The 25,515-nt window shown below is 40.4% G+C and overlaps 2 protein-coding genes across 14 annotated transcripts; both read right to left on the reverse strand.

The window, feature by feature from the left end:
* On the reverse strand, positions 1–14,941 carry cpne3 (copine III). 4 transcript variants are annotated; one of them, XM_076994616.1, is made up of 17 exons: positions 14,681–14,941; positions 12,309–12,449; positions 12,031–12,210; positions 10,801–10,875; positions 9,660–9,731; positions 7,178–7,258; positions 6,893–6,982; positions 5,958–6,056; positions 5,759–5,845; positions 5,542–5,601; positions 5,311–5,444; positions 4,693–4,747; positions 4,540–4,591; positions 4,188–4,321; positions 3,591–3,827; positions 2,702–2,816; positions 2,271–2,411 (listed from the first exon to the last, which is right to left on the reverse strand). In XM_076994616.1, exons 2-16 carry the CDS (start codon positions 12,438–12,440, stop codon positions 2,706–2,708), a joined length of 1,599 nt encoding a protein of 532 aa, XP_076850731.1. In that variant the 5' UTR covers positions 12,441–12,449; positions 14,681–14,941; the 3' UTR covers positions 2,271–2,411; positions 2,702–2,705. The 4 variants fall into 4 exon arrangements, with proteins under 4 accessions (XP_076850729.1, XP_076850728.1, XP_076850730.1 ...); XM_076994614.1 differs by lacking the exon at positions 2,702–2,816 and having other exon boundaries at positions 1–2,411; positions 14,689–14,941; XM_076994613.1 differs by lacking the exon at positions 2,702–2,816 and having other exon boundaries at positions 1–2,411; positions 14,681–14,940.
* Positions 14,942–17,989: 3,048 nt separating this feature from the next.
* cremb (cAMP responsive element modulator b) lies at positions 17,990–25,414 on the reverse strand. Of its 10 annotated transcripts, XM_076994626.1 has the most exons (9): positions 25,351–25,414; positions 25,129–25,207; positions 24,746–24,814; positions 23,962–24,053; positions 23,764–23,885; positions 23,406–23,567; positions 20,801–20,957; positions 19,041–19,076; positions 17,990–18,670 (listed from the first exon to the last, which is right to left on the reverse strand). In XM_076994626.1, exons 3-9 carry the CDS (start codon positions 24,794–24,796, stop codon positions 18,526–18,528), a joined length of 765 nt encoding a protein of 254 aa, XP_076850741.1. In that variant the 5' UTR covers positions 24,797–24,814; positions 25,129–25,207; positions 25,351–25,414; the 3' UTR covers positions 17,990–18,525. The 10 variants fall into 10 exon arrangements, 8 of the variants coding, with proteins under 8 accessions (XP_076850741.1, XP_076850743.1, XP_076850740.1 ...); XM_076994628.1 differs by lacking the exon at positions 25,351–25,414 and having other exon boundaries at positions 23,764–23,882; positions 25,129–25,329; XM_076994625.1 differs by lacking the exon at positions 25,351–25,414 and having other exon boundaries at positions 25,129–25,328.
* Between the last annotated feature and the right edge of the window lie 101 nt (positions 25,415–25,515).

Genomic DNA, 25,515 nt, shown 5'->3' on the forward strand with positions numbered 1-25,515 from the left:
TTTACTGAAAGCATATTTTATCTACAAGTGAATTACAGAGAACATAGCTTTTTACAGTCATCTTTATAATTAAATGCATTACATTTTTGAGATAGTACCTTGTTAACGTACGTTGGGACAGACGTGTGACAAACTATAATGGCACAGCATCAGACAAAAACTAATCACACCACGGTCAATAAGCATTCTAGTAACGAACGTTTACCAAGACACAGAAATATGATGGTAATCAAACCCAATATTAGGTTGTTGTTACTAGGCACATAAGAGCAATTACGTTTAATCTGTCCATAGGATTAAGACACATGGTATACAACTGGGCACTTAAACATGTTTCTTTAAACTAAACTTATTCCAAAACCTTGAACCCAAAAACCTCAATTTGGGAAAAAGAGTATCAAGATTGCACAATTATTTCTGAAATTACATTGGTATAATCTAAAATGTATTTTACAAAAAAAAAACATACATTTATGTTTAATGATATGTTAACCCAAGTTCTAACTTGCAAAACATTTCTCTGAAGCTGTATTAGAGAAAAGACTTCAATGTTAGTTCAGTAATACTGAAATATAGTGGAGAAACAACAGTTTGTCACACTCAGTATGGCACCACATGGCATCTACTGTCTAATCTTTCATGGTGATTGTGTCTGTGTGGCTGAACTTAAACGTTAAAGGCAATACAAATACGCACACTTGCTTAAAAACAAGATTGGTGTAGAAAATATGGAATAAAGTTTCAAATATCTTCGCTTTATACTATCAAAAGTAGATTTTACATTATACAAATGACAAACAAGACAGTAAATTACAGATAAAAAAAAACCAATTTCAAACATTTAAATGGGTCACTTATAATCTTATAACTGGCCTGTTAGCTAAAGTGGACAGCAACTTTTTATTTACTGAAAAAAAAATTTTGATAGAATGATTTAAAACACAAGACTTGAATATGCAAATACATACATTTACATAATTATATTTACATGCCAGGCAGCATAGGCTAGATTAGCTGGACCTCATAGCATGCTGTTGTAGAAGAGACAACATTTGCACTCACGTGAGATGTGTACATGTGAAGAATGCTGCTTGCCACATTTCAGCTTAGCTCAGGCTAGCGAACCCACACTTGCGATACTAGGCAGGACGTGTCAGGACGTGGCAGGACGTGGCAAACCAGCCCACCGCCATCACTTCGGGACAGCTGAAGAGACAAGACTACGCTTGTCTAGTTGTGTTGGTTTTAAAGGCTACATTTTCTTAACTTTCAATCCTTTTCAACTGTTCATTTACAATCAGTTTCATCCGTGTTAAAATTGCATATGTAACATATACAATATTTTGTATGTAATCTAATGTTTTCATTATTCTAAGTAAACCAAAGATGAAGATTCTGTAAAAGCAAACGTTACTGTTCTGTGGCACAGTTAACTGAAGAAGAATCTTCTCAGCTGTTTTGTACATCTGTACAAAGGAACACATTTTGTTTGTCAACATTAATATTTAAATGCGAAAAAGTCTCAATGTTATTCAAAATAACCCTGATATGCAAGATGCAGTTAACATTATGTGCTTACTTATGTGCTTAGGGGATTTCTGTCTGTCTGATAAAGGCCATTAATAAATGAATAGATTGACTGAGGCAACATTACTACCAGTCAAGTGGCAACTACTGCAGGACTCCTGATGCTTCAAATCAGGAGTACGTCATCTGCTTTCAGTACTCGGGATTGACTCAGGACTGTGTGTTCTTTAAATAACGGAGCAGAATGGAACTGCATGACCAAAGCATGATTCTGTGGAAACTCTAAAACAGTCAAAACCAATAGGAAACAGCCCTCAATTTTTTAGCCCCCATCAACACACGATGTCTGTGCAGAAACTGAACAACATTTAAGTGTATTTTCATTATTGTAAACTGTGACAAAAAAAAAATGCTGTTAGTATTTAAAACAATACAAAATGTTTAAGAAAAATATATCCAGCTTAAAAAAAAAAAGACTGGCACTACTGGAAATCTGAAACATAATTAACAGTAATCAAGAAATGTTCAAAAACAGACAGGGTACAATATACAATACAGGGTATAATATATACTTTAGAGGAGATACATGCAGACATGCTTTAAAGGCTAAAATGGTTGTCTAAACTGAGATGGTCCTTCTGTGCTCCTGATGTACTCATGCACATGCTTTTTTGCATTGTGTTGAGGCCCTGGAGTGGCCCAGAGGGAAGACGTGCAGGCCTGATCTCTCTGTAGCAGCACTAGCCGTCTGCCTTTGGCGGCCCGTCCTGAACAGCTACAGGTGTGCTGGAGTTGAGAGGGCTGAGGTTCAGCATGTTGAAGAAAGTGACAACCTGACCAGGAATCTCTGCCAGCACACTCTGTGCCAGGGCTTCTTGGGGAGCCTAAACACACACACACACGATCACACAGAAAAATGAGAGAAAAGAAAGATTATTAAAGGGGCTGTTATCATCTGAGGAGGAGAAATTGTAAATTGATCATTGATCACTTACAAATAAACTACTATATATAACCATGAGTTAAAAATGTTAAATTCATTGTTCTTTGCATCTTAATCATGTCTTCCACAGGCTGTGCAAAAATGGCACAGTGAAGGTAAGTCAGTAGAGTGTTCTGTGGGAGACAGCAGGGTTTATGGGGTGGTATTATGGGATGAATGGAGTCGCCCTACATGTCTACGATGGGTTTGGTTCATGGGAAGGCTGCAGTTTTTTTAATGTGAAGTAGGTAACAACTTGTTGGGGCAACTCTGCCAATACACACTGGGCCAGCGCTTCCCTGGACGCCTGAAAGGAGACGAACAGAGAGGCAGATAAAAAGACTCTGGCCTTAAACGCCCAACGGAAACAAAGGCAAACATCACAGAGCAAAGGAGACGTCAGGAGAGCACACAGGCAGAAGGACCATGTGTTCTCTGTGCCAATATACTGACCCACATACGGGCAACGTCATTACAGACTGCACTATTTAATGTACTGTGCCACTCATTACCCTCATCAGGGTTTACATCATTAATAATGTTTACATAGCATAAATGCAAACCTTATTTTCTACCTCATTTATTATATTGATTACTATAGAGGTATAACAAAATTGAGTTGGGGGGGGTGTGTGATCGAATTTATACATAACAGTTCAGTTGCATTGGCAGAGCTAATGCTCAAAACCAACAAGGGAAAAAAAGGTGCCAAACATATCCAGGATATCAGACTAAAATATCAGACTAGTGTCCAGACTAGGATATCGGACTAGTGTCCAGACTACAATATCAGACTAGTGCCCAGACTAAGATATCAGACTAGTGTCCAGACTAGGATATCGGACTAATGTCCAGACTACGATATCAGACTAGTGTCCAGACTAAGATATCAGACTAGTGTCCAGACTAAGATATCGGCTAGTGTCCAGACTAAGATATCGGATTAGTGTCCAGACTACGATATCAGACTAGTGCCCAGATTAAGATATCAGACTAGTGTCCAGACTAAGATATCGGACTAGTGCACAGACTAGGATATCGGACTAGTGCCCAGACTAAGATATCAAAGTTGCCCACTCACATTCTGGAATTGTCTGTAAGGCACAAACTGTACAATGTCCCGCACGGCAGGCTCTCCGGACGGAGACTTCAGGCGTCCGTCGTCCCCGTCCAGGATTTCCATGTCATTAAAGTCGGCCGCGCCCACCCCCACAATGATGAGGGACATGGGCAGGTGGGAGGCGGCCACGATGGCGGCGCGGGTCTGATCCATGTCTGTGATCACGCCGTCCGTGATGATGAGGAGAACGTAGTACTGCTGCAGCGTGGAGAGAGACGGGAGAGACGGCTCAGAAACACAGCAGGCGACATGAAGAAGAACTCAGTGGAGCAACTTCGCCTTAGCGTGTGTTACGACCCGGCCTAGGCTACCAGATCGTAATAGGAAAGGACGGAGCAAGAAGTATAATAAAGGAAAAATGTTTATTTGTGGTGGGACAATATAGACTTCAGGAGTTGGCCAAAGAATGAAACTGAAAGAGTTTTGATAATGAAACTGAAAGAGTTTTGATATGGCGCATGTTATATTTTACAAAGCAGTACAACACCGGCCACGGAGAGTCAACCTGTGTGTTGTGCGTCATTTCCCCGAGAGGTCGTGTTCTGTGCTGATACTCACCGAGGCTGTGCGCTGCTGCAAGGCCTCCTGGGCAAAGCTACTCACACGTCTGATGATGGGGGCAAAATTGGTAGGGCCATAAAGTCTGACCTGGGGCAAGCATATCCGATAAGCTTCTACCACACCCTCCACTCCTACAGGAATATCACACACACACACACACACACACACACACACACACACACACACACACACACACACACACACACACACACACACACACACACACACACACACACACACACAACAACCTTTTGCTATTTTCCATCTGAAAAACCGCATCACAGCTACACATCCAATAACTGAACCCATGATCCAGAAGAGGGACTTCCCAAACTACCACAGAACTTACCAGCACAGAATGGATTTGATGAATTAAAGTTGAGAGGGAACTCATGAGACACCTGCAAAACAAGCGTTTCGCTCATTCTGTGTTCAAACCACCAGCCTTCAGGTGTGCACAGCCTCTTCCTCAGCTACAGGTACGTTATGTGTTAGAATTTACCTGCCAGTTTGGTGGAATCTGTGCCCCAAAACCAAAAGCTGGAAACAATTTGTCACTGTAAGAAAAAATGTTATTATTTTATTTTTAAATACACCAGCATCTTAACATCCCTGATCAAAATGACTTAGATGAAACTAAATTACTAACTGGCTATCACCACCCACACACACAAACCGGCTATGACGACTCTCTTCTTTCAGTGAGGTTAGTGCACTTACACAGAAGCATCACCAAACAGAGATCAGACAAATTATTAGATAAGCTTTTATTTTGTAACTACATTCAGAAAACCCAAGTGAGGTGCTTTCAGAGACCGAGGTTCTCACTTTGAAGAGCTAATGACAACTAGCCCCTTTTGGCTGGGTTCACTTGAGAGTAACCCAGTGACATTAAAACTGCTACCATCTCAGCTAGTCACAGTGCAACAGTATCAATTATATATTTGCTGCACATTACATTTCTTACTGCAACTAAGATTAAATATTAAAAAACAAATGCAAAGAAGTGTAGGTGATAATTTTCGATAAATGTTTTTTTGCATACCAGTTTCCATAAAAATTAACAATTTTGTTTTTAAACAAACAAACAAAAAAACACCACCAGCTGATGGAGCATCACCTGTCGTAGTCCTGGATCACCAGGCCCACGGACCAGATGGCGGAGAGGTACTCGTTCACCCCACTGGGGCTGATGTAGTGCAAGGACTTAGGAGACTTGGGGTCACCATTTGAACCTGTGAAATCTATTCCAACCTGCACAAGAAAACGTGAGAGTGATGTTATTTTAATGCAGCGGAGCAGGTTTGTAATTATATGACGATATGTTGTACAGTAAAATATGTGGCCTTACAATGAAATTTATCTGGCAACCCCCCATGATATAATCCAAAAACGTATACTCCTTTACAACCTGAGAAGAATAAACAGAACATATCAAAATAATGTTCCACATAATGACCACATAATGCAAATAATGAATATTCAAATGATATGGTAATTAAAATTATAATATAACGGGTGGAAGTGGAAGGCCAGTGTCCAATAGAGGGCATGTACTACCATAATACCTGGCAGAGTTTCACACTCACAACCCCCGAGTTCTTATAATTCTTCTTCTTTTGCTTCTTCTTAGCGTTAATACAGTCAAACTCCGCCTATCGGGTAGAACACAATGTGTTCAATAAAAACACAAACGCCAGGGGTCACGTAAACCCAATAAACCCCATAATAAAGCCAAAAAACTCGTGTCTCATCTGGTTTCCTGACCGGGGAAAACCGTGTAGCTTCCTGCAGGCGTTTCATGTTGGTTTCAAAAATCCCAATAAGGTCATGTGACCCATCATTGTCGTAGTCATAACATTCCACCTGCAGTGTCAAAGGTACATTATTATTATAAGACAAAACATGACACGACCTAACAAGCATTCACCAATCACTGCATGGTAACACACAAAACACACACAAGGCATGCAAAATATTCACCAAACCAAGAACCATAGATATGCAAATATCTATGAATAATTATCTATACAACTATAACTATGGTAACAAAATCAACACACTGCTTAAAAAGCCATACCATGGCACTGCACTACAATGGTCCAGACTAAATTTGTGCCACGTCTCCAGTGTCTATCACCAGATATAGTAAATCAGTCATGAACTCGTAAGGTTCATTGGGGACGCTCAGAGAAGTATAAGGTGTCCCCACCAGTAGTCTAACAGGTAGGTAGACAGAGAAGACTGTCTCTATGAGACAAGAACCAAGTTAAATTTGACTACTAGTGCAGTGATTAGAGAAAGCACACCAGAACAATGCAATACAACACACTTTATATGAATATGAAATGACTGTGATACGAGTATAAAGCTCTATTTATCGGAAGATGAGTCAAATCACACTGTGAGATGTAAAGCAGCTTAAGTGAATTACCGATGAACAATGAACTTCTTTCCTTTTATAGACGTTTGTCAGTAAACAAGGCAATCACCAACACGTTAATGCAGAAATAATGACAATTACTAAACAACTCCTTAAGCATCAATGACAATTCCAAAGCTACTCAAAAGAGTTTAATACTACAAAACCAGCCAGTTCCAATCAATAAGAGCCATTTTTATGATGAGGAAGCTTACTGTGAGGAGAGATATGCAAGACTTCTTTTCTACACTACAGCTTCATCGTTTGCAGGGGACACTACCTTGATAGGTTTCTCCATGTCTCCTCCACAAAGAGACTGAAGGGGGATTCTGAAAGGTTTCCAAGTGGGGTTCAGGTTGTTCTTCACCACCTTTAGAACAAAGAAGGAGAAATGTCCCGAGTCAGACTAAATAAGATATAAAACCAATTAAAAGTCACCTTAGACATTGCCTTGTGTTCCACAACATGTTAACAGTAACTTTCCCAACTCATGATGGCGGTGACACATCCAGAAGTGGTATCACACCGTTCCCCGGACTTCACTAAAGTGGTGGTTGAATCATACCTCCGTTCTGTGAGCAAGCTGCCATCCTGTCTCTGTCTGTCTGTAGAACTCCAGATAGGGGTCCGATTTTCCAAAGAAATCCTGCAAGCAGCCCATAATACACAAACTACTTGTTTTTAAGGAGGTACATATATTAAAATACATATCATATATCTATTATAAAAGCTCAACAAATTGGATTAGGTTTTCATGTCACTCAAAATCTCAGTTTAGATTGTTTGCGTTATACTCATTTGGACTAATCTAAAAATGTCTATATAAGCCACTTAAATTATTTGTGGATATATCCTTGTATAATTAGGTTACACACACAGCATGTATTCCTGGTGAAAACAGGAGTCATATATATTTTTTATTTATGTAATCACCTTGAATTTATTGGCAGAGAACTGTATTTTTTTTTTTTTTTGCACTGTGCTGTTTTTAGCTATTGATCTAAAAACATTTGAAGCTGCCCATTTACTTTTTAAAGCGTTTTTTTTTTTAATCTTGTTGGCTAATGCCCTTGATACTGATGCCTGCAATACTATTAATTTACTTCTGCTGTTAATCCACATGGTCTCCAGAGAGCCACTGTCAGACCACTGCTGAATACATGCTGAGTAATCTGGACTAATCTGGAGTATAGGGCTCCTTCCGAGGAGGAAGAAGAGAAGAGTTCCCCCCCCCCGGAACTGTCCGCCGGGACGGTAAAGAGGGGCAAGTGTCCAGAGGCGGGCTCATCTCCCGAGCGCTCCCCAGCCAGTGACATGGACTGTTCCCGGGGTGGCAGCTCGGAGCAGCCCATGAGCTGGAGCCGTGGCAGTGAGGAGGAGATGGGAGCGGAGGAAGCCACTCCCACTGCCAGGTCCGGAGGGAGATCCCTGGGCGAAGAGGGATTCCCGTATGGCCCACCGAGGGGAGGGACTAACCGCGCTGCACCTGGCGCGTCGGCCAACCGCGCTGCACCTGGCGCGTCTGCCAGCCGCGCTGCACCCGCTGGAGGGTTTGCAGCAAGGGCAGGAGGAGCACCGCCCACCGCAGCGCCTGCAGCACCAGCAGCTCCCGGTCTCTCTCCCCTCATCGCCCTCCTCCTGGCGCGCAGCCTGGTGCCACTGTCGTGTGTGTCCGTCCCAGTTTTCATGTGTCTTCCTGTGTGTGTACCGAATCCCTTTTTCCCGTTTGTTCCTCTGTGTGTTCCTGTTTGTGTGTTTGCATGGGCGCAGATGGAAATTCTGAAGTGAGGGGGACCAAGCTGTACAATATATACGTTTATGCTTGTAGATGCTAGATTTCGGATGGGGTCAATATAAATCTGGAGGGGACATGTCCCCCCCGTCCCCAGTGCCATCTGCACCCCTGTGTGTTTGTGTCCGTTCCGTTAAATGTGTCTAACGTGTTTTCCCCCGTCTTCCCAGGGAGGGTGTTCTAGACTGTGCGTGGCGGACTCTCCACCAAGGGCGGTCATCTCCCAGATGCAGGACTGGGCGCTTCGGATCCGCCCATCGACGTGGGTTCGGGGCACTCGGTCCTGTTGGCACCCCGGGACGGGTAGTGCCCTTGGAGGGGGCGTCTGTCACGTTACGGTCCCCGAACCCTTCCTTTGGGGTGTGTGTTAACGTTGTTATCCGTGGGTGCGGATACGTCTTGTCATTATCCGTCTCACCTGTGGCTCGTCTCGTCATCACGTGGGGTTGATGTGGTCTGTCTATTTAATGTGCGTTCGCGTAGTGTCTTGTGCTCGTCGTTGTCTAAGTTTGCACGTTGTGAGTGTTCACTGTGTGTTGTACGTGCGCTATTGCGCAATACACGTGTCTAATAAACGTAACCGTGAGTCAACCAGCGGATCCGTGTCTCTTCTGTCTGCCACCGCTCACCATTACACTTACTATCTATAAAGCCAATTTCTTGGCAGAAATGTAGTTTAAATTGAGTTGAGTGATTATCCGAGATCAATCAATTTAAATTAAATTTACCAACCTAGTTTTAGTGTCTACATAGCACTGATACTGCTCTTAAATTAGCGAGGTAGTAGTGGTTTGGGTCCCTGGCTACAAGAGTTGTTCTAAGATCCTCTGATAAGTCTTTAAATGCCTCAGTGTCCTTAACTGAGTCTAACTGTCACCCATGCCCCTGTTATGCCTCTTATATCTTCTAATAGGAGTCCACCAGTACCTCCAGAAACCCGGCTGAAGAGAATGCAGGATGCCTTCAGTAAATATGGCTCCAAGCTCTGGAGTTCTTTATATGAATGCAGTGTTTTAAACTCCAGCACTTAAAACGTAATTCAATTAGACATTTTATCACTTTGCCTCCATCACTCTAAAGACTTTTTATTTGTTTTTTTTACTATTTTTTATTGTTCTCTTACTTTCTGCATTTTTGTTATTTTTGCTCACATTTTGTGTATTACACTTTTTGTACTTGTTTCATAAGGTGCATTACATATACATATTGAATATGTAATGAAATATGAATGCAAGCCCTTCTTCAGGTTTCTTACCTTATTATCTAGTTTCCTGGCGTCCGCTTCAAACGTCACCACTCTGTTGTCCTTGATTTCCTCCGCACTGACCTACAGCAAAATGAACATCTCAACTGAAGAAGGAAAAAAAGCTCAGACCCGAAAAAGCCAAAAACTCTCTGGTTTCGAATATCTGAAATCCAGCTTGAAAAATTATATTTAGATGGCAGATGCAAATTCATAGCCATCGTGAGGGTAATAATAGCACATATCCAGATCTCAGAATAAGCCACATTTAGGGCAAAACACAATTACACAATAACAGCTTATTGGTGTCCTAAAGGGAAAAGTGCCTTTTATGCATTTCTTTTGGTAATAGTCCAACTGCAATAAAATCAGTAACAGATTAGTGCTAAGCCCTGCGAATAACATGGCTCACCCACGACAAATGCAATAAATGCTGTATGAGCTGCCTGATTCAAGCTCGGATTCAATTTCAGCTAAAATGACAATGCAAATCACAACTACCTTCTTCACATTCACATTTTCAGCATTTGGCAAAGACCAAACACAGGCTGCATATGTTTACTGGCATGACACTGTGTGTGTGACACTGTGTGCGTGACACTGTGTGCGAGACACTGTGTGCGAGACACTGTGTACGAGACACTGTGTACGAGACACTGTGTGTGTGACGCTGTGTGTGTGACGCTGTGTGTGACGCTGTGTGTGACGCTGTGTGTGACGCTGTGTGTGTGATGCTGTGTGTGTGACGCTGTGTGTGTGACACTGTGTGTGTGACACTGTGTGTGTGACACTGTGTGTGTGACACTCTGTGTGTGACACTCTGTGTGTGACACTCTGTGTGTGACACTGTGTGTGTGACACTGTTTGTGACACTGTGTGTGTGACACTCTGTGTGTGACACTCTGTGTGTGACACTCTGTGTGTGACACTGTGTGTGTGACACTGTTTGTGACACTGTGTGTGTGACACTGTGTGTGTGACACTGTGTGTGAGACACTGTGTGTGTGACACTGTGTGTGTGACACTGTGTGTGTGACACTGTGTGTGTGACACTCCAGTGACCAAACCAAAGACTTTGATGTAATGAGCGTCTTGCTCTACCAGCTGAGCTACAGTGACATTGTTATATAAAAACAAATGGAGATAAACTCACTGTAATGGTTCCTTTTCCAGCTGGTTTTTTGTTCTTCAAGAGCAGGGGTCTCGTCAGCTTCCCACTGGACACAATCTGCGTTGTGAAAAACAAATGCTTGTTCACGGGTGAGGTACATAGAGAGCTGGAAACTGGCAACAATTGGCAAATTGGCAATGCATACAGAAGCAAATAATATAAAGATCTACAACAAAATGATCACCTTCTCTCCCATTCGCAACCAATAGATAATAACTAATAGATAATAACTGTTGGTCATTTAGATAATTACCGTTTAGATAACAACTGTACAGGTCAATACATCATAACTGTGGTGCTGGAGGCCGCAACTACTCTAGATGAGCTGCATGTGAATGTCGTAGCACAGCCACTTAAATAACTAGCACAAAAGGATAAATTGTTATCACCCACTCCTCCTCATGTTAGGAGTGGGCGATCTTCCCCAAAAAAACAATCTTTTCAACACCCAAACACAATCCACAATCTGACTAATGATCTTTCTTTCCAGTTTTGTAAGCATATCCAGAATAGAAACAGAATCCATATGTTTACTTGCAACATTTAAAACCCAATACAGCACCAAAGATACATGCAAATTCACCATACATGTTTTACAATAATTAAAACTTAATTAGTTAGTTAATTTTATTTAAATATAAAACAAAGCAGTAATTAGCGGCTAAGAAAAATGTATTGAATAATACAGATTTTCATATAGTTAAGTAGTAAAACATACACTAAAAGTCTATTATATAAAGTCTAAGTAAAATGTAAACAGAACCTTCTGTCAGCAGATATTAGAGAAATATTCTGACTTGCATCATACTATGGTGCATCATTGTCTTAAATCCTAAATGGCACCATTTCTTTAGCTAGATAAGAAAGCACTTTGAGAAACCCTTTGCTTATACAGCTAATGAAGGTCCTCTATCTGAAATGTCCTGCTTCTATGGAAACGTTGTGTATTTCACTACAATAAATATACAAACACAAACAAATACCAGACAAAATAAGGTAGGCACAATGAGTTGCCTAAAACCACACGAAAGTAATGTTCCCTGTTCATAAAGTTAAGTATGCACCCTGTATACACACACTGCAAATATGATACTACTATTATGCTCAGCTCTCAAATGACAATAAGTACCATATTTTCACCTGTATTCTATATCTCACCACAAAGTGCAATTCTAATTTACTTTGAACAGTTGTAAATGGGAGCAGTCTTACCTGACCTAAGGAGCACTCGAACTCCCCAAGGAAGTCATGATCACTCAGGTTAGTGGTTTTATAGTCTATATCGTAAATGCCAAATATAAGCTTCTGCACCAATTCAAAGTGGTAATCAATGACAATCTTCTTGGCAAATTTTGGATTCAAACAGTTCTGGACTTTCTCTGTGCGGCCGGCCTAGGAAACAAGGAACAGTTTGTGTGTAATTTGTTATTAACATGTTGATTTCTTATGCTTGTCTGACCTGTGTCTGTGCAGTAAGTCATAGGACTGACCTCAAACCACTGGTTCCCAGATAGACACATTTGCAGTACACACATTGGATCAGACTTGGAAGTCACATCCTTGTCCAAGAGGTGTTCACAGGAGATTGACAACTCCACCTTGCTCACACACTGCATTGCCATGGTTGGAAGCTTAAAAAAAAGTCACACATTAAATGATTACACGCCAGATGTAAAACAAATATACCTGGAAAAACTAGAAAGCAAGGTTTGTGAACACACCTTGAGTTAGCTTGCCAGAGCATGTTGTAACAGCATGAAAACCATGGCTGTGCTAACTGAAAATCAGTATGAAGCCTACATAATTGTGAATGGCAGATATGGAAAATGTATCACAAAGTAAACGTTTATGTCAGGTTTCATGTGTTGAGTTTTAACATTTGAGTTTTAAATTAAAATATCAAGTTTTAACATAAATTACATTGGTTTGCAGAAGTATTCATACCCCTTGAACTTTTCCATATTTTGTCAAATTACAACCACAAACTTAAATATATTTCATTGGAATTGAATGTGAAAGATCAACACAAAGTGGTGTACAGTTGTGAAGTGCAAAGAAAATTATACATGATTCAAAACATTTTTTACAAATAAAAAACTGAAAAGTGCGATGAGCAAAAGTATTCAGTCCCCCTGAATCAATACTTTGTGGAACCACCTCTTGCTGCAATTACAGCTGCAAGTCTTAGTCTCCACCAGCTTTGGACTGAAATTTTGCCCATTCTTCTTTACAAAACAGCTCAAGCTCTGTCAGATTAGATGGAGGGCGTTTGTGAACAGCGGTTTTCAGATCTTGACACAAGGTTAGCCAACATGGCTTCTGGCAAACTGCAAATGGGACTTGTGTTTTTTTCTTTTAACAATGTCTTTGTTTCTGCCACTCCTCCATGAAGACCACATTTGTGCAGTGCATGACTAATAGTTGTTCTGTGAACAGATTCCCTCACCTGAGCTGTAGATCTCTGCATTTCGTCCAGAGTCACCATGAATGTCAACTGCATCTCTGATCAGTGCTCTCCTTGTTCGGCCTGTAAGTTTAGGTGGACGGCCTTGTCTTGGTAGGTCTATAATTGTGCCATACTCTTTCCATTTCCAGATAATGGATTTTATAATGCTCCGTGAGATGTTAAAAACTTGGAAAATCTTTTTATAGCCTAAGCCTGCTTTAAACTTCTCCACAACCTTATTACTGACCTGTCTGGTGTGTTCTTTGGACTTCATGATACTTGACTCACCAATATTCTGTTAACCAACATCTGAGGCCATCACAGAGCAGCTGTATCTGTGCTGAGATTAGATCACACACAGGTCTACTCTTTTTAGTCATTAGCAGTCATCGGGCAACGTTTGAATGCAATTGGTTGCACTTAGAGAAAAGAGGGCTGAATACTTTTGCACACCACACCACACAGTTTATTTGTAAAAAATGTTTTGAATCATGTATAATTTTCTTTCCACTTCACAACTGTACACCACTTTGTTTTGATCTTTCACATTAAATTCCAAGGAAATATATTTTATGTTTGTGGTTGTAATGTGACAAAATATGGAAAAGTTCATGGGGTATGAATCACTAAAACCACAAGCACAGGACAAAAGTTTCTAGAAAAGTTGCGGTCTGTAAAAAAATTAATTAAAAGTGCTTCGTTATGGTAAAATGTTCACGTTCGTGTACACACCCACTAACACAATGCTGCTTTGTTGTGCTGTTGTGTCTATATAAGTTTTTTTGGTCGCTCCCTGCTGTGTTTTGTTGCTGGTGTGGAAAATAAAACCTCCAAATCTCATCACGCCCATTTTTACGACCAGAATGTCAACTTAAAACACTTTAAAACTTAAAAAAAAACTTAAGACAGTAAGTTCTCCTCTCCCTTATACTGCAGGCCCAGGTGTCAGATCCACCCCACCCCATTTATGGGGCAAAACAAACTCGACAGGGTCCCTCAGTGTGTGTTTGAACATCACTTTACTATGAACATCACTTTATTATGAATATAACTTTATCATGAACATCACTTTATTAAGTTAAAATAACGTGTTTTACGTGTAGCCCACCGCGTAGCTGCCAGTCTGGAGGAAGCAGAGCAGCTGAACTAAGTTAGCTCTCGTTAGCTCTGTCGCTAACCGAGCAGCTATACCAGTTATTCCACACCGGTATTTATGATTATCTGAACTATTTCATTACTAATAATAATAAAGGTGGCTAGCTGTGCCGACTAAGTCGACTTTACTAACGTTAAGCTCGTGTGGGCGAACTTTTCGAGGTTAGCTACGCTGCTAACATCAGCCACCATCAGCCGTAAGTTCAGTGTTATTATCACACACTACACTACAGTTTTAATGATACATCTCTCACTACTCACTCTATTACCCGCGAGTGCTTCAGCTGTGTTTCCCCCTCCAGTCGTTCACATGAACCAGTGTTGGGTAAGTTCACTCCGAGACACCGTGTGCGGTTGTCCTCACGTCTCTTCCTGCACACTCAGCCCTCAACATCGCTCCATTCCCCCTGAGAGGCGGTGGGGCGGGCCGCCTCACTCACACACAACCGGCACGCCTCACCCACACACAGAACCGGCCCGCCTCACCCACACACAGAACCGGCCCGCCTCACCCACACACAGAACCGGCCCGCCTCACCCACACACAACCGGCCCGCCTCACCCACACACAACCGGCCAGCCTCACCCACACACAACCGGCCCGCCTCACCCACACACAACCGGCCCGCCTCACTCACACACAGAACCGGCCCGCCTCACCCACACACAACCGGCCCGCCTCACTCACACACAACCGGCCCGCCTCACTCACACACAGAACCGGCCCGCCTCACCCACACACAACCGGCCCGCCTCACTCACACACAACCGGCCCGCCTCACCCACACAGAACCGGCCCGCCTCACTCACACACAGAACCGGCCCGCCTCACTCACACACAGAACCGGCCCGCCTCACCCACACACAACCGGCCCGCCTCACCCACACACAACCGGCCCGCCTCACTCACACACAACCGGCCAGCCTCACCCACACACAACCGGCCCGCCTCACCCACACACAACCGGCCCGCCTCACTCACACACAACCGGCCCGCCTCACCCACACACAACCGGCCCGCCTCACCCACACACAACCGGCCCGCCTCACCCACACACAACCGGCCCGCCTCACCCACACACAACCGGCCCGCCTCACTCACACACAACCGGCCCGCCTCACTCACACACAACCGGCCCGCCTCACCCACACACAACCGGCCCGCCTCTGTTAGGGTCAGTTACAGGCTTTAAAGCAATAAAGAAATGCATAAATAAATAATAAACTTATATTTAAATAAATAAATAAATAGAAATATATAAATATCTGTATCTCTCTCTCCCCAGCCCCCTGCATATTTAATTTTCACTCAATAAATTATTAAAATTATTAATCAAAATAGGCCTGAAACCTGTTTCGCCTAACAATTTATTAAACCCAACACTTTCATTTTTTTTAAGGAAAAAAAAAACTGTTTAATGATACTCATGCTAGTCATAACAAGAGTGGGAATTACTCACAACTGACATTTTAAGGTTGAATTATCATTACAGATGTGTGTGGTCGTCACTATGTGTGGTAGAGGTGTGTGTCGACGTCAGACTCCCTTCGCACATGGACCAAGAGTAAATTCAGCTTTTCTGCTCTATTTATGTATATGTACGTGTTAAACACCAGAACGTGTTGCCAAGAATACCATATAAGACCTGATGATGAGTTTTCTGAGAATGTTACGAACAGGGACTACAGAGCTGTTTTGACACCTGGCTTAATTTCTCTACAGATATCTCCGGAACATGCAAAAGCATTTTGGTAACATGGAGTCTGGGTTATACCAAAGTATTTAATGTTTATATAAATGTTTTTCATTATATCTTGTAATGACTGGAAGAAATAATACTTCCAAATTAGGTTAGTGTACCTGTCTGCAGTGGTTGTGCCACTCGGGAATGAAAGATTAAAGCTGTAGTTCTCACAATACTCCTCGTCAGATCTTATACACTCAATTCACCGAGGACTTTCCAGGCCACCGGTATATTCCTTGATATGTTCGGGTGTTTACAGAGACTCACAAAATGTTAAGGATATTTGGCTTTCGGGTGCAATTTATTTAGGATGAACCTACACTGCCCTCTAAACTCTACACGTGATCATAATGTGACCTTCTCTAAACCTTTGAATGCACATGTCCAACTGTACGGTGTTTCAGTACGTTTTGCATAACTTGCTGTTCTCTACTAAGGAGTTTAAAAGCAAAATCCTCAGCAGGTGTTTGATCCATGAATCGACAACAATTCCTGGTTCAATTGGGATTGCTATTTAAACAGTCCTCGTGCTGTTCACATTGTGACATCATGAGGCCAAGGTGACACCTAACAATTGATCAACAGTGCTTGGCCATTGCGAAGTTTCAAACAGGATGTTCTCAGACGGAAGTGGCCACTGAGCTTAAGTGTCATCAGTAGGTTGCAACAGAAATACAGAGAGACTGGACTAATCACAGAAAGTGGACGCCCTTTTAGCCACATGCCACACCGATGACTGCTTCATTGTGAACAGTGCAACCGCAGAAACAGATGATGAATGCCACAACTCCAGGCACATTTAAAGCAGGTGAGAGGCACCCGAGAGGCACCGAACCATTCGAAACATCAGAGTGGACTGCATGCTAGATGACCCTTCAAGGGTACCTGACCACACCACCAAGCACTGGCGACATCATCTTGCATGGGTTGGGGAGCATTTACACTGGACGATAGACCATGGGGCCTCAGTGCTGTTCACTGGTGAAGGTCAATGCACGCTGAGCAGAAATTATGGTCACCAATAATGTTGGAGACATCAAGGAGAGCACTACACTTCAGCCACTGTTGTCACCAGACGAGCCTTTGGTGGTGGTGGTGGTGGTAGTGTTAGTGTGGCCAGGTGTGTCTAGTCAACACAGACAAGCCCATATTACAGGAACAACATCATTAATCCAGTCATTGTGCCTCTGCACAGACAACACAGGCCTAATTTCATCTTCATACATGATGTTTGCTATAAATTTCATCCAAAAGCTAAATATCCCTAAGTTTTAGTGTATTTAAGTACAGCAAAAAACCTGCATAAAGTACATGCACATGTAGAGTGTAGAATTTTGCTGGGTAGTCAAAAGTTCAAAACATCTATGTAATGAAAAGTTGGACTAACCAAGAAGATTCTAACTGCAATGTGCAATGTTCTTCTTGTGATGCAAAGTTAAAGCAACAGTTTAATCTTTAACTGTGCACTGCTCATTTAGTTGTTGGTGACACATTAAATAAAAGCCCCTACAGTCACATAATGTAAATGACCTAAATTATTCACATGGTCAGATCAAGGTCCAAGATGAAATTGGCCATCACTCAGTATAATGTTATTGCATAGTTGTATTACACTTTGCTCTCTGTCCTGTAACTCCACAATCACTGTTATTTTATGCATTCAACACAACACAAAAATATTATACAAATGTATTACATAAAATATTTTTAAAATATTAAATAAATTATAAAATAATAATTTTTATATTATATCAATAATATATCAATTATTTAATATATACAATTATTACATATTTTACAAATGTTATACATAAATATTGTCTTTGCATCACTGAGCCATTGATACCTTGTACAATTTATGGGACATCTCTAGTGAAATATAAACAACCAGTCCCAACTATCATAAAGGGAAGAAAGACTATGCAACAAAGTGGTTCAGAGTTGCAGTATTCAGCCAAAGAGAGAGCGAGAGAGAGAGAGAAAATCCAAATTAACTGTCAAAAATATATTTACTCAGTTTAAATTCACTACATAGATGGAGATACACTCACATTTTTGTTCAATTTCCATTCACTTGAAATATACTTAGATCTAAGTAGGCAGACTCAAATGTCATAAAATCTTTAAAAAGATTTTTTTTAACATTAAACACTGAAAGTAGCTTTCACAATTTAAACAGTTATAATCCAAAAACAATTCAAATACATTTTTTTTTCAAAAAACATTTTTTTGATTACCATTCTTGTGCTAGTCTAAATTAATTTCTCACAAAATAACCATAAACCTCCTTCAGCTTTTGCTGTTAGGATGAAAGTAGTGGAGGTAAGGTCATGAGATGTGCTGAGATGTGGTGTCCCACACCTAACTGGACTTTCCAGCATAGATTTCTTTCAGGTACTGTAGCTCATCGAAGAGCTTCTTGTTTTGCACCTCCAGCATTGTAAGGCGTGTCTCTAGGCAGCGTATATACTCTCTCTTCCTACGGCGACACTCTTTAGCCGCCTCCCTGCAAAAGCACAAGCGACAAATGCAACATACCACATTCACTGACTCCAGAACAGTGCAGGAGACATGCTTTCTAACACCACCAACAGATGCAGGCACAAAAGGTCTTCAACACACAGAATTACACACATGAGGCAACCATGGCCTTTTCTGGCTGTTGCGAACAGTAGTTAAACAAGAAGTATAAAGCACCTTTGCCCAGATGCTTGCAGTAGCCTGCAACGAGGAGTCTCTTTAATGTCTGGCCTAAAATGGCCTTTCACTATTAAATTTTGTGACAGTAAAGGTCCTTTAGGGCCTTAAGTTCTTCGATGAGCATCTTGTTTTGATTTTCAAGCACAGCAACCCGATTTTCGAGACATTTGACATACTCTTTCTTCTTCCGACGGCACTCCCGGGCAGCTTCCCTGGAAGCGACAACAAAGACGCCCTGTGAGCATTTCCATGTCTGTTTTGACTTCCAGAGTCAAGGCAGAAAATAAACTAGCCATTCAGCAAGCCAATCAAGTGCATGTGGAGCAAAATGTGTCAAAGGGAATGTGAGGGTCAGAATTGTCATAACTTATGTACATGTATTAATCAAATGTTAATAATAAATGTACTTTTTTCTCTGTCTACTTTTAATATACAACTATATTATTAAATTTTCTGAACAAAGGTACAGTCAAACTGGCAAATTTATCTGGTTTGGTAAAGAGCAACTGTATTATGCACCTCTCTAGCTGGAAACCTGTGTACTAGGTTTGCTTAATCTACACCAGATTTAAATGTGTGCTATTCTTCACCTACCGAAGGAAACTTATTTATGTTTTATTAAAGACTGCCGTTCCGTTTTAGCAAAGCACTCTGAAACCATACTGGGACTCTGAGTATTCTCAGTTGAGCAAGATTTAACCTTAATGGTTCTGACCAGCATTGTTATCCAAGAGCACTAGACAGTACAGTACTAATATCCATCAGCCTGTTTAGATCTGGATCCTGCCAACACAAATCAAACACTGATTCTGTAAGAAATGAAAAGCAAAGAACTTTCCAGCTCATTACATGATATTCTGACATTAGGACACTGAAGCTAACACAACTCAAATCATTTTTTTGCAGCTTTCTTGATTGAACACTATTTCCATTCTGTGTGTCAAAAACAGATACCTTGGGATCTGTAACTAACAGTTATTTGTTGTTTGAATGTCCCTTCCTTTGACATTTTATTAACATGCAAAATAAAAACTGCCACATTGCAGGGAAGTGAATAGGCTGTTTCATCAAATTCTAATTTGCAATTTTCCCACACACAGATTAGGCAGACAGACAGACAGACAAACAGAAAGATCTTAAATCAATAACAAATGTAAATTGTGCTACAAATGACTGCACACTCTATAGGTAATTCTTAAGATATTTGCATTTGTTTTATCTAAAATAAAAGATCTCTCATAGTTCCACCCATCCCCCAAGTCTAGCCTTTTTGTATCTCAAGAGATGAGATAGACGAAATAAAGGAATAAGTAGTTATGGGAATTGGCATGTTCTAAAAAAAAAAAAAATCTCTTCTCATACAAAGAAATACAGATATAAAGAGATACAACAATAGTAAAGTCATTTCTGTTTACATGTTTACAATTATTTAAATCTCTTGTTTCATTACTATCTGAAATTAAGCTACAACAATATTTCATAAAGATGACTTAAAATGATAAATGCACAACATGACCGCACAATAGTTTTTAAAAGTTTGGTTTCTCTAGTTCAGGAAAAACTGGAACAAAGAAGAAAAAACAACAAAAATAGAGTGCATTGGCTTTTTTTTAAACATCATGAAATAAAACTTTTGACTTATAGCAGTACAGACATCTTTAAAAAGTGACGAGTAAGTCCACATAGATGGAGAGGAGACAGAAACCGTAGAGAGTTTATGTTAGTGAAATACATGCAGGATGTGTTAAAGATAATTTGAGTACACAACCTGCTTTAAATATTATGCAAATAGATGATTAGGTACAAGCTGACAGTTGCAATGGGCTAAAATCTTTATATTGCAGTGGGTGGGGGTGTGTATATACATACACACACTCACACACACACACACACACTTCTCAGGAGGTTAAGTATAGGAATGGAGCAAATATGGTACCTGTTCTTCATCAGCCGGAGCTCCCTCTTCCTCGAGGCGTCCTCAGCTAGTTGCTGAGGGCTGTGCAGGGATCCTGGAGAGCTGGTCATCACTACACCCTGTGGGAGACTGGAGGTGGGTGAACACATCTGATACGCAGACATATCGCCTGTAGCAGCTGGAGTAACACGCACACACACACGCACACACACACACACAGATACACAAAAACATAAACAATTTGCATTTTAGTTCATTTGCACAATTCAAATGATCTTCAAGTCAATTTATTTTTATATCTGAGTGCCTATCCTGATATGTATCTAATAATAGAATTACAAATAGCCTACATTTAGTGTTTTAATGGGGAGGCCTTTCCTTCGATCATACCAACGCGATATTTGTAAATTAAGGTTAGCTTACTGGAAATAGCATAGAACTGGGATATATCTGTCAAAAATAACAATAAAACTATCCAAAGTCACAGTGCGAAATGTTATGGCTTTGATGGTCTTTAGGTTATATTACATTTTATATAGTAATTTTAATCTTGTCAGTTCCATTATTCCTATCTTATTCACTGTGTAGTGAAGCATCACCAAAACAATCAATGATGTCATTTAAACCACGTCAGTGCTATTTCTGGGTCCCTATAAATTGATGCAGAGCAATAAGGCCATCTGAGGTCAAGAGGTTGTTTCTTACACAGAAACATCTCTCTATTGCATATTATGTTACACATACTTAAAGATGTTCTAGTATTCTATCTTTATCAAGCAAGTATAGATGACCATAAATAATGAAACACAAGCATGCTTATAAAAATGGTAAGACTTAAGCCTTCTTGTGAATAAAACCCTAAATACCTGGAAGGATAAGAGATTACACTGAGCTGCTCTCAACTAGTAGGCTGACATTTTATTATGCATATTAGATATTTTAGTTGTGGATTTAGTCAAATGCAGATATAGTCAAATGGATTAAATGGATTACACACTACTGAAAACTATGTGGTTTTCCAGGACTAAAGAAGCATAGCAACATTCCTACCTCGAGAACAGTTATAGCAGCCACAAACTTTGCTATTCAGTATCAAATATGCAAAACAAAGACACAACACAAGAGTACACAACTGATTCAAATCCTTAAGTCCCATCATTTTTATTTTCTGATGATATCATTAAACCTTCAGAATGCTCTCTCCCTCTGTCTCACTGAGGTAGCAACAGTATATTATCTAACACATGATTAATCTGGCAGTGTCTTTCTCCCACAAAAGCAATTGCCTGTAATCACAGTATGACTCTGGACTGACGTCAGTGTACATCTTATTTGCTGTTCAGCATTTACATTTCCCTGCTGGTGTCCAATTCCAGGAAAGACAGTGACGTCAGCCAGCAGAGTGGGCAGAGCACTCAAGCATTGCACAGAGAGAGAGATAGAGAGAGATGGGGTTGGAGAGAGAGAGAGAGGGAGAGAGAGAGAGAGAGAGAGAGAGAGAGAGAGAGATGGGGGTGGAGAGAGAGAGGGAGAGAGAGAGAGAGATGGGGTGGAGAGAAAGATGAGGGTGGGGAGAGAGAGAGAGCGAGATGAGGGTGGAGAGAGAGGCAGTGAACAGAGAACAGAGCTAAAGAGGCAAGTGAGCAGGCATGAAACCACTGCTGTCAAAATATTTAATGCATTTAACTTGTGCAATTTTAAAATACTGGCAACAGATACATAGTGTAGATATGAAACTACACAACTATTCACTGCCTCTAAACAGAAATCAAAGGCTATTCACATTTTCAAATCAATTCTTCTACCCAAGCTGGAAACTTATCAAGTTGATACATGACTAGGTTCTGTGAGCACCTGGTAAGTTCTTATTTAATAATAGAAAGCCCTCATTGTGTCTATTTAAAAATTAGGTCATTAGATAAAGAAGCCTACATTACACTCTAGGCTTTTGGGTTAAAATATTTTTCCTGATGCATTATTCACACCTTAATATTTAAAGCAGAAAAGCAAAAAAACAAAACATACCTGACTCTGTTTCCTCTCCAATCACAGCCATGTGTAGAGAGAAACTGTTTCTCCCTCTGCCTTCAATATGTAATGCTGTCCAAACCACTAGCTATGTGTGCAATTACAATTAAAGCTATTGACATCACTATGACATCACTTGCCTCCTGATGTAAATAACACAGGGGACATCGGAGTCATCCCTGCCGCTTCCTCTTTTCTCAGTCTTAATGCATTTGAACAGGCCATTCGACCAATCAAGCAGCATTGTAGGTGCCAATGCAAATACCACACTGTAACAAAAATCCTCCCTACACGCTGTAGAAATGTAACACTGGAATGATAGCTTTGGAGTTTTGAAATGGAAAAGGTATTTTACCCTAAACCTTTTACTAGAATGATATGTACATTTTTGGGTTTTGTGTACAACATTTACAAATATTTAAAATGTTAATATACTGTTGCTCAATAAGATAATAAAATTCCTTTATAGGGTCTCCAAGGGCATAACAAGAAAATAAATATAGAATTTAGTCTATATTTTTAACTCAAAATTTATATACAATTCCAAATATATTCCAACCATAAATTACTGCTTGATGTGATCAAATTAAGCTTTTACCTTGGACAACCACCTTGTTGGCAGGCACGTAGTACTGCTGCGTACCACCTCCAGATTGAGCAGAGTATTGAACAATGGTAGGACCAGACTGTGGTGGGGCTCTTGAGGCCGACATGCTAAACGTTGGAAGCCCCTGCTGATTGCTGCCGATATGTACGCCACCTTCATGTTTGAAGGCAACATGAGACCAACAAACACATTCAGAATCTTTACAAATACGTATTGTTTGCTATGTCAGAACCAGCAGAATCAATCAATTAAGTAGTGTTTAAGATGTAAGAACTAAGAGAATTATACAATATGCTCACAGGATTATATAAAAGAACATTTTATCTGGTAGATTTTCTGAAAGACTTACGAAGTCGACTTGCATTAGCATTGAATAAGTTGGATATTGAGACACTAGCAGGAGCATCCTCTGCATCCTTTTCTCCCCTCAAAACTGCTGGTGTATCTGAAGCAAGCTCATTCAAATTTCTCCTTGAGAAAACAATACATTGTAACTTTTTCCTATCAACAATGTACATGTATGCAAGCTTTGAAAAGTCATTCTCACCTGTAGGAGCTTCTAACATAAACCTCCCTTTTCTGCTGTGAGCCAATTTCATCCCCTCTACAAAGTTCATTTCTCAACTCAAAGGATGCTGCCTGAAAAGACATGCAATTCCTTGGCTTTTTTTACTATAAACATTAAATACTGTGGTGATCCATCAAAGAGTCTGCTTTTAATGACAGTTATATGCCATTTTATCTTCAATAGTAGTTTCATTGTGGTTAATCTAGCTATGTTACCCTGTCACAACAGCTACAAACGTCCTAGTACAGCTGAATGCGCTTGGGGAAATGGCTCAACTGCCCTTTAGAGCATCGACGTCAGAACAGCGACGTCTGCTGGTATGCAGAAATTTTATAAGTCATAGGTTCAAAACGGTGTGGCACTGCAATCTATATAATTCTACAGATTTAATAGTTCGTTAAAAAGATTTTAGTCATTAAGTTGTAAATTGCTCTCTGTTGCTTCCACATTTTAATTTACAATTTTAGTTTACAGGATGTTTTACCCCCTCTTAACAGAGCTGTGTCTGTACCTGTGTGCAAGCACTTTTCGTAATTCTGTATTAGCCTATTATATTTAATTTATTGGTATTGCATATTGGAACTAACTGCATATTTGGTATAAAATTAAGGTACAGTGCAGGAAAAAGTCAGATGTAGCCAAAAGAATATTAGCTGGTAACGAAGACACTTCCCAACATGTAAGAAAATAATTTATGTCTGACTAATTTAATTTAGATTATTTGGCTAACTAGTTATCCACCTAACTAACGTTAACCAGCTACCTGTCGACGTTTTTGGTTTTGAACCTGTCGAAAAGCACCGTCTGAATCCATGGCGGGGTTTGTTTCTTACTAAAAAGTAAAATGGAGTTAAACAAAAAATGTATTAGACCGTCACAAATATCTTGTTTAAAATAAAAGTTACAGTCGTGCACTCAGCCAACCTTGCTAGCTAATTAATGGCTAGCTAGCTAAATAAGTTGGAATTATCAATCGGCTATTTTAGCCAGCTGATTACCTAGCTAGGTTGGTTATATTAGATGCTAATCACATCTTGGTTTTTTAGTCTCCATAACAGTAGTTCTGCTAATGTGTTATATTATCATTAATTAGCTCGTTGTGTTGCTGGGCTAACGCTGCTAATTAGCCAGCTACTTCTGACGTACCTATGAGATACGTCAGGTCCTCTGTGGTGCTACGTCGTTTAACTTTAACCGTTAGTTTTCAAGACAGAGACATCATAACCTACGTAACATAAGCAAAATATTACACTTTTTTAAAAATAAAACAATTCAAACTATAACTGGATACTTAAAAAAGATTTTAACCGTCATTTACGCAACGGTTTTAGAACGTTGTGTAATTTGATTTAAACTTGGAGTTCCAACCTTGGAATGGATAGTTGGTGAAACCACAACGAATTGGAGGGACTGGTTGGTATTCGTGGGATTGTTCATGTCTTTTAACAGTTAGTCCTCTGGCTCTGGTTCTACTCTTAGAAGATTTTTCACCGCTTACTGCCCTCCATGCCATTCCTCCTACAAGCATACTTA

The sequence above is a fragment of the Brachyhypopomus gauderio genome, unplaced genomic scaffold (genome assembly GCF_052324685.1).
Source record: "Brachyhypopomus gauderio isolate BG-103 unplaced genomic scaffold, BGAUD_0.2 sc153, whole genome shotgun sequence".
Lineage (NCBI taxonomy): Eukaryota > Metazoa > Chordata > Actinopteri > Gymnotiformes > Hypopomidae > Brachyhypopomus > Brachyhypopomus gauderio.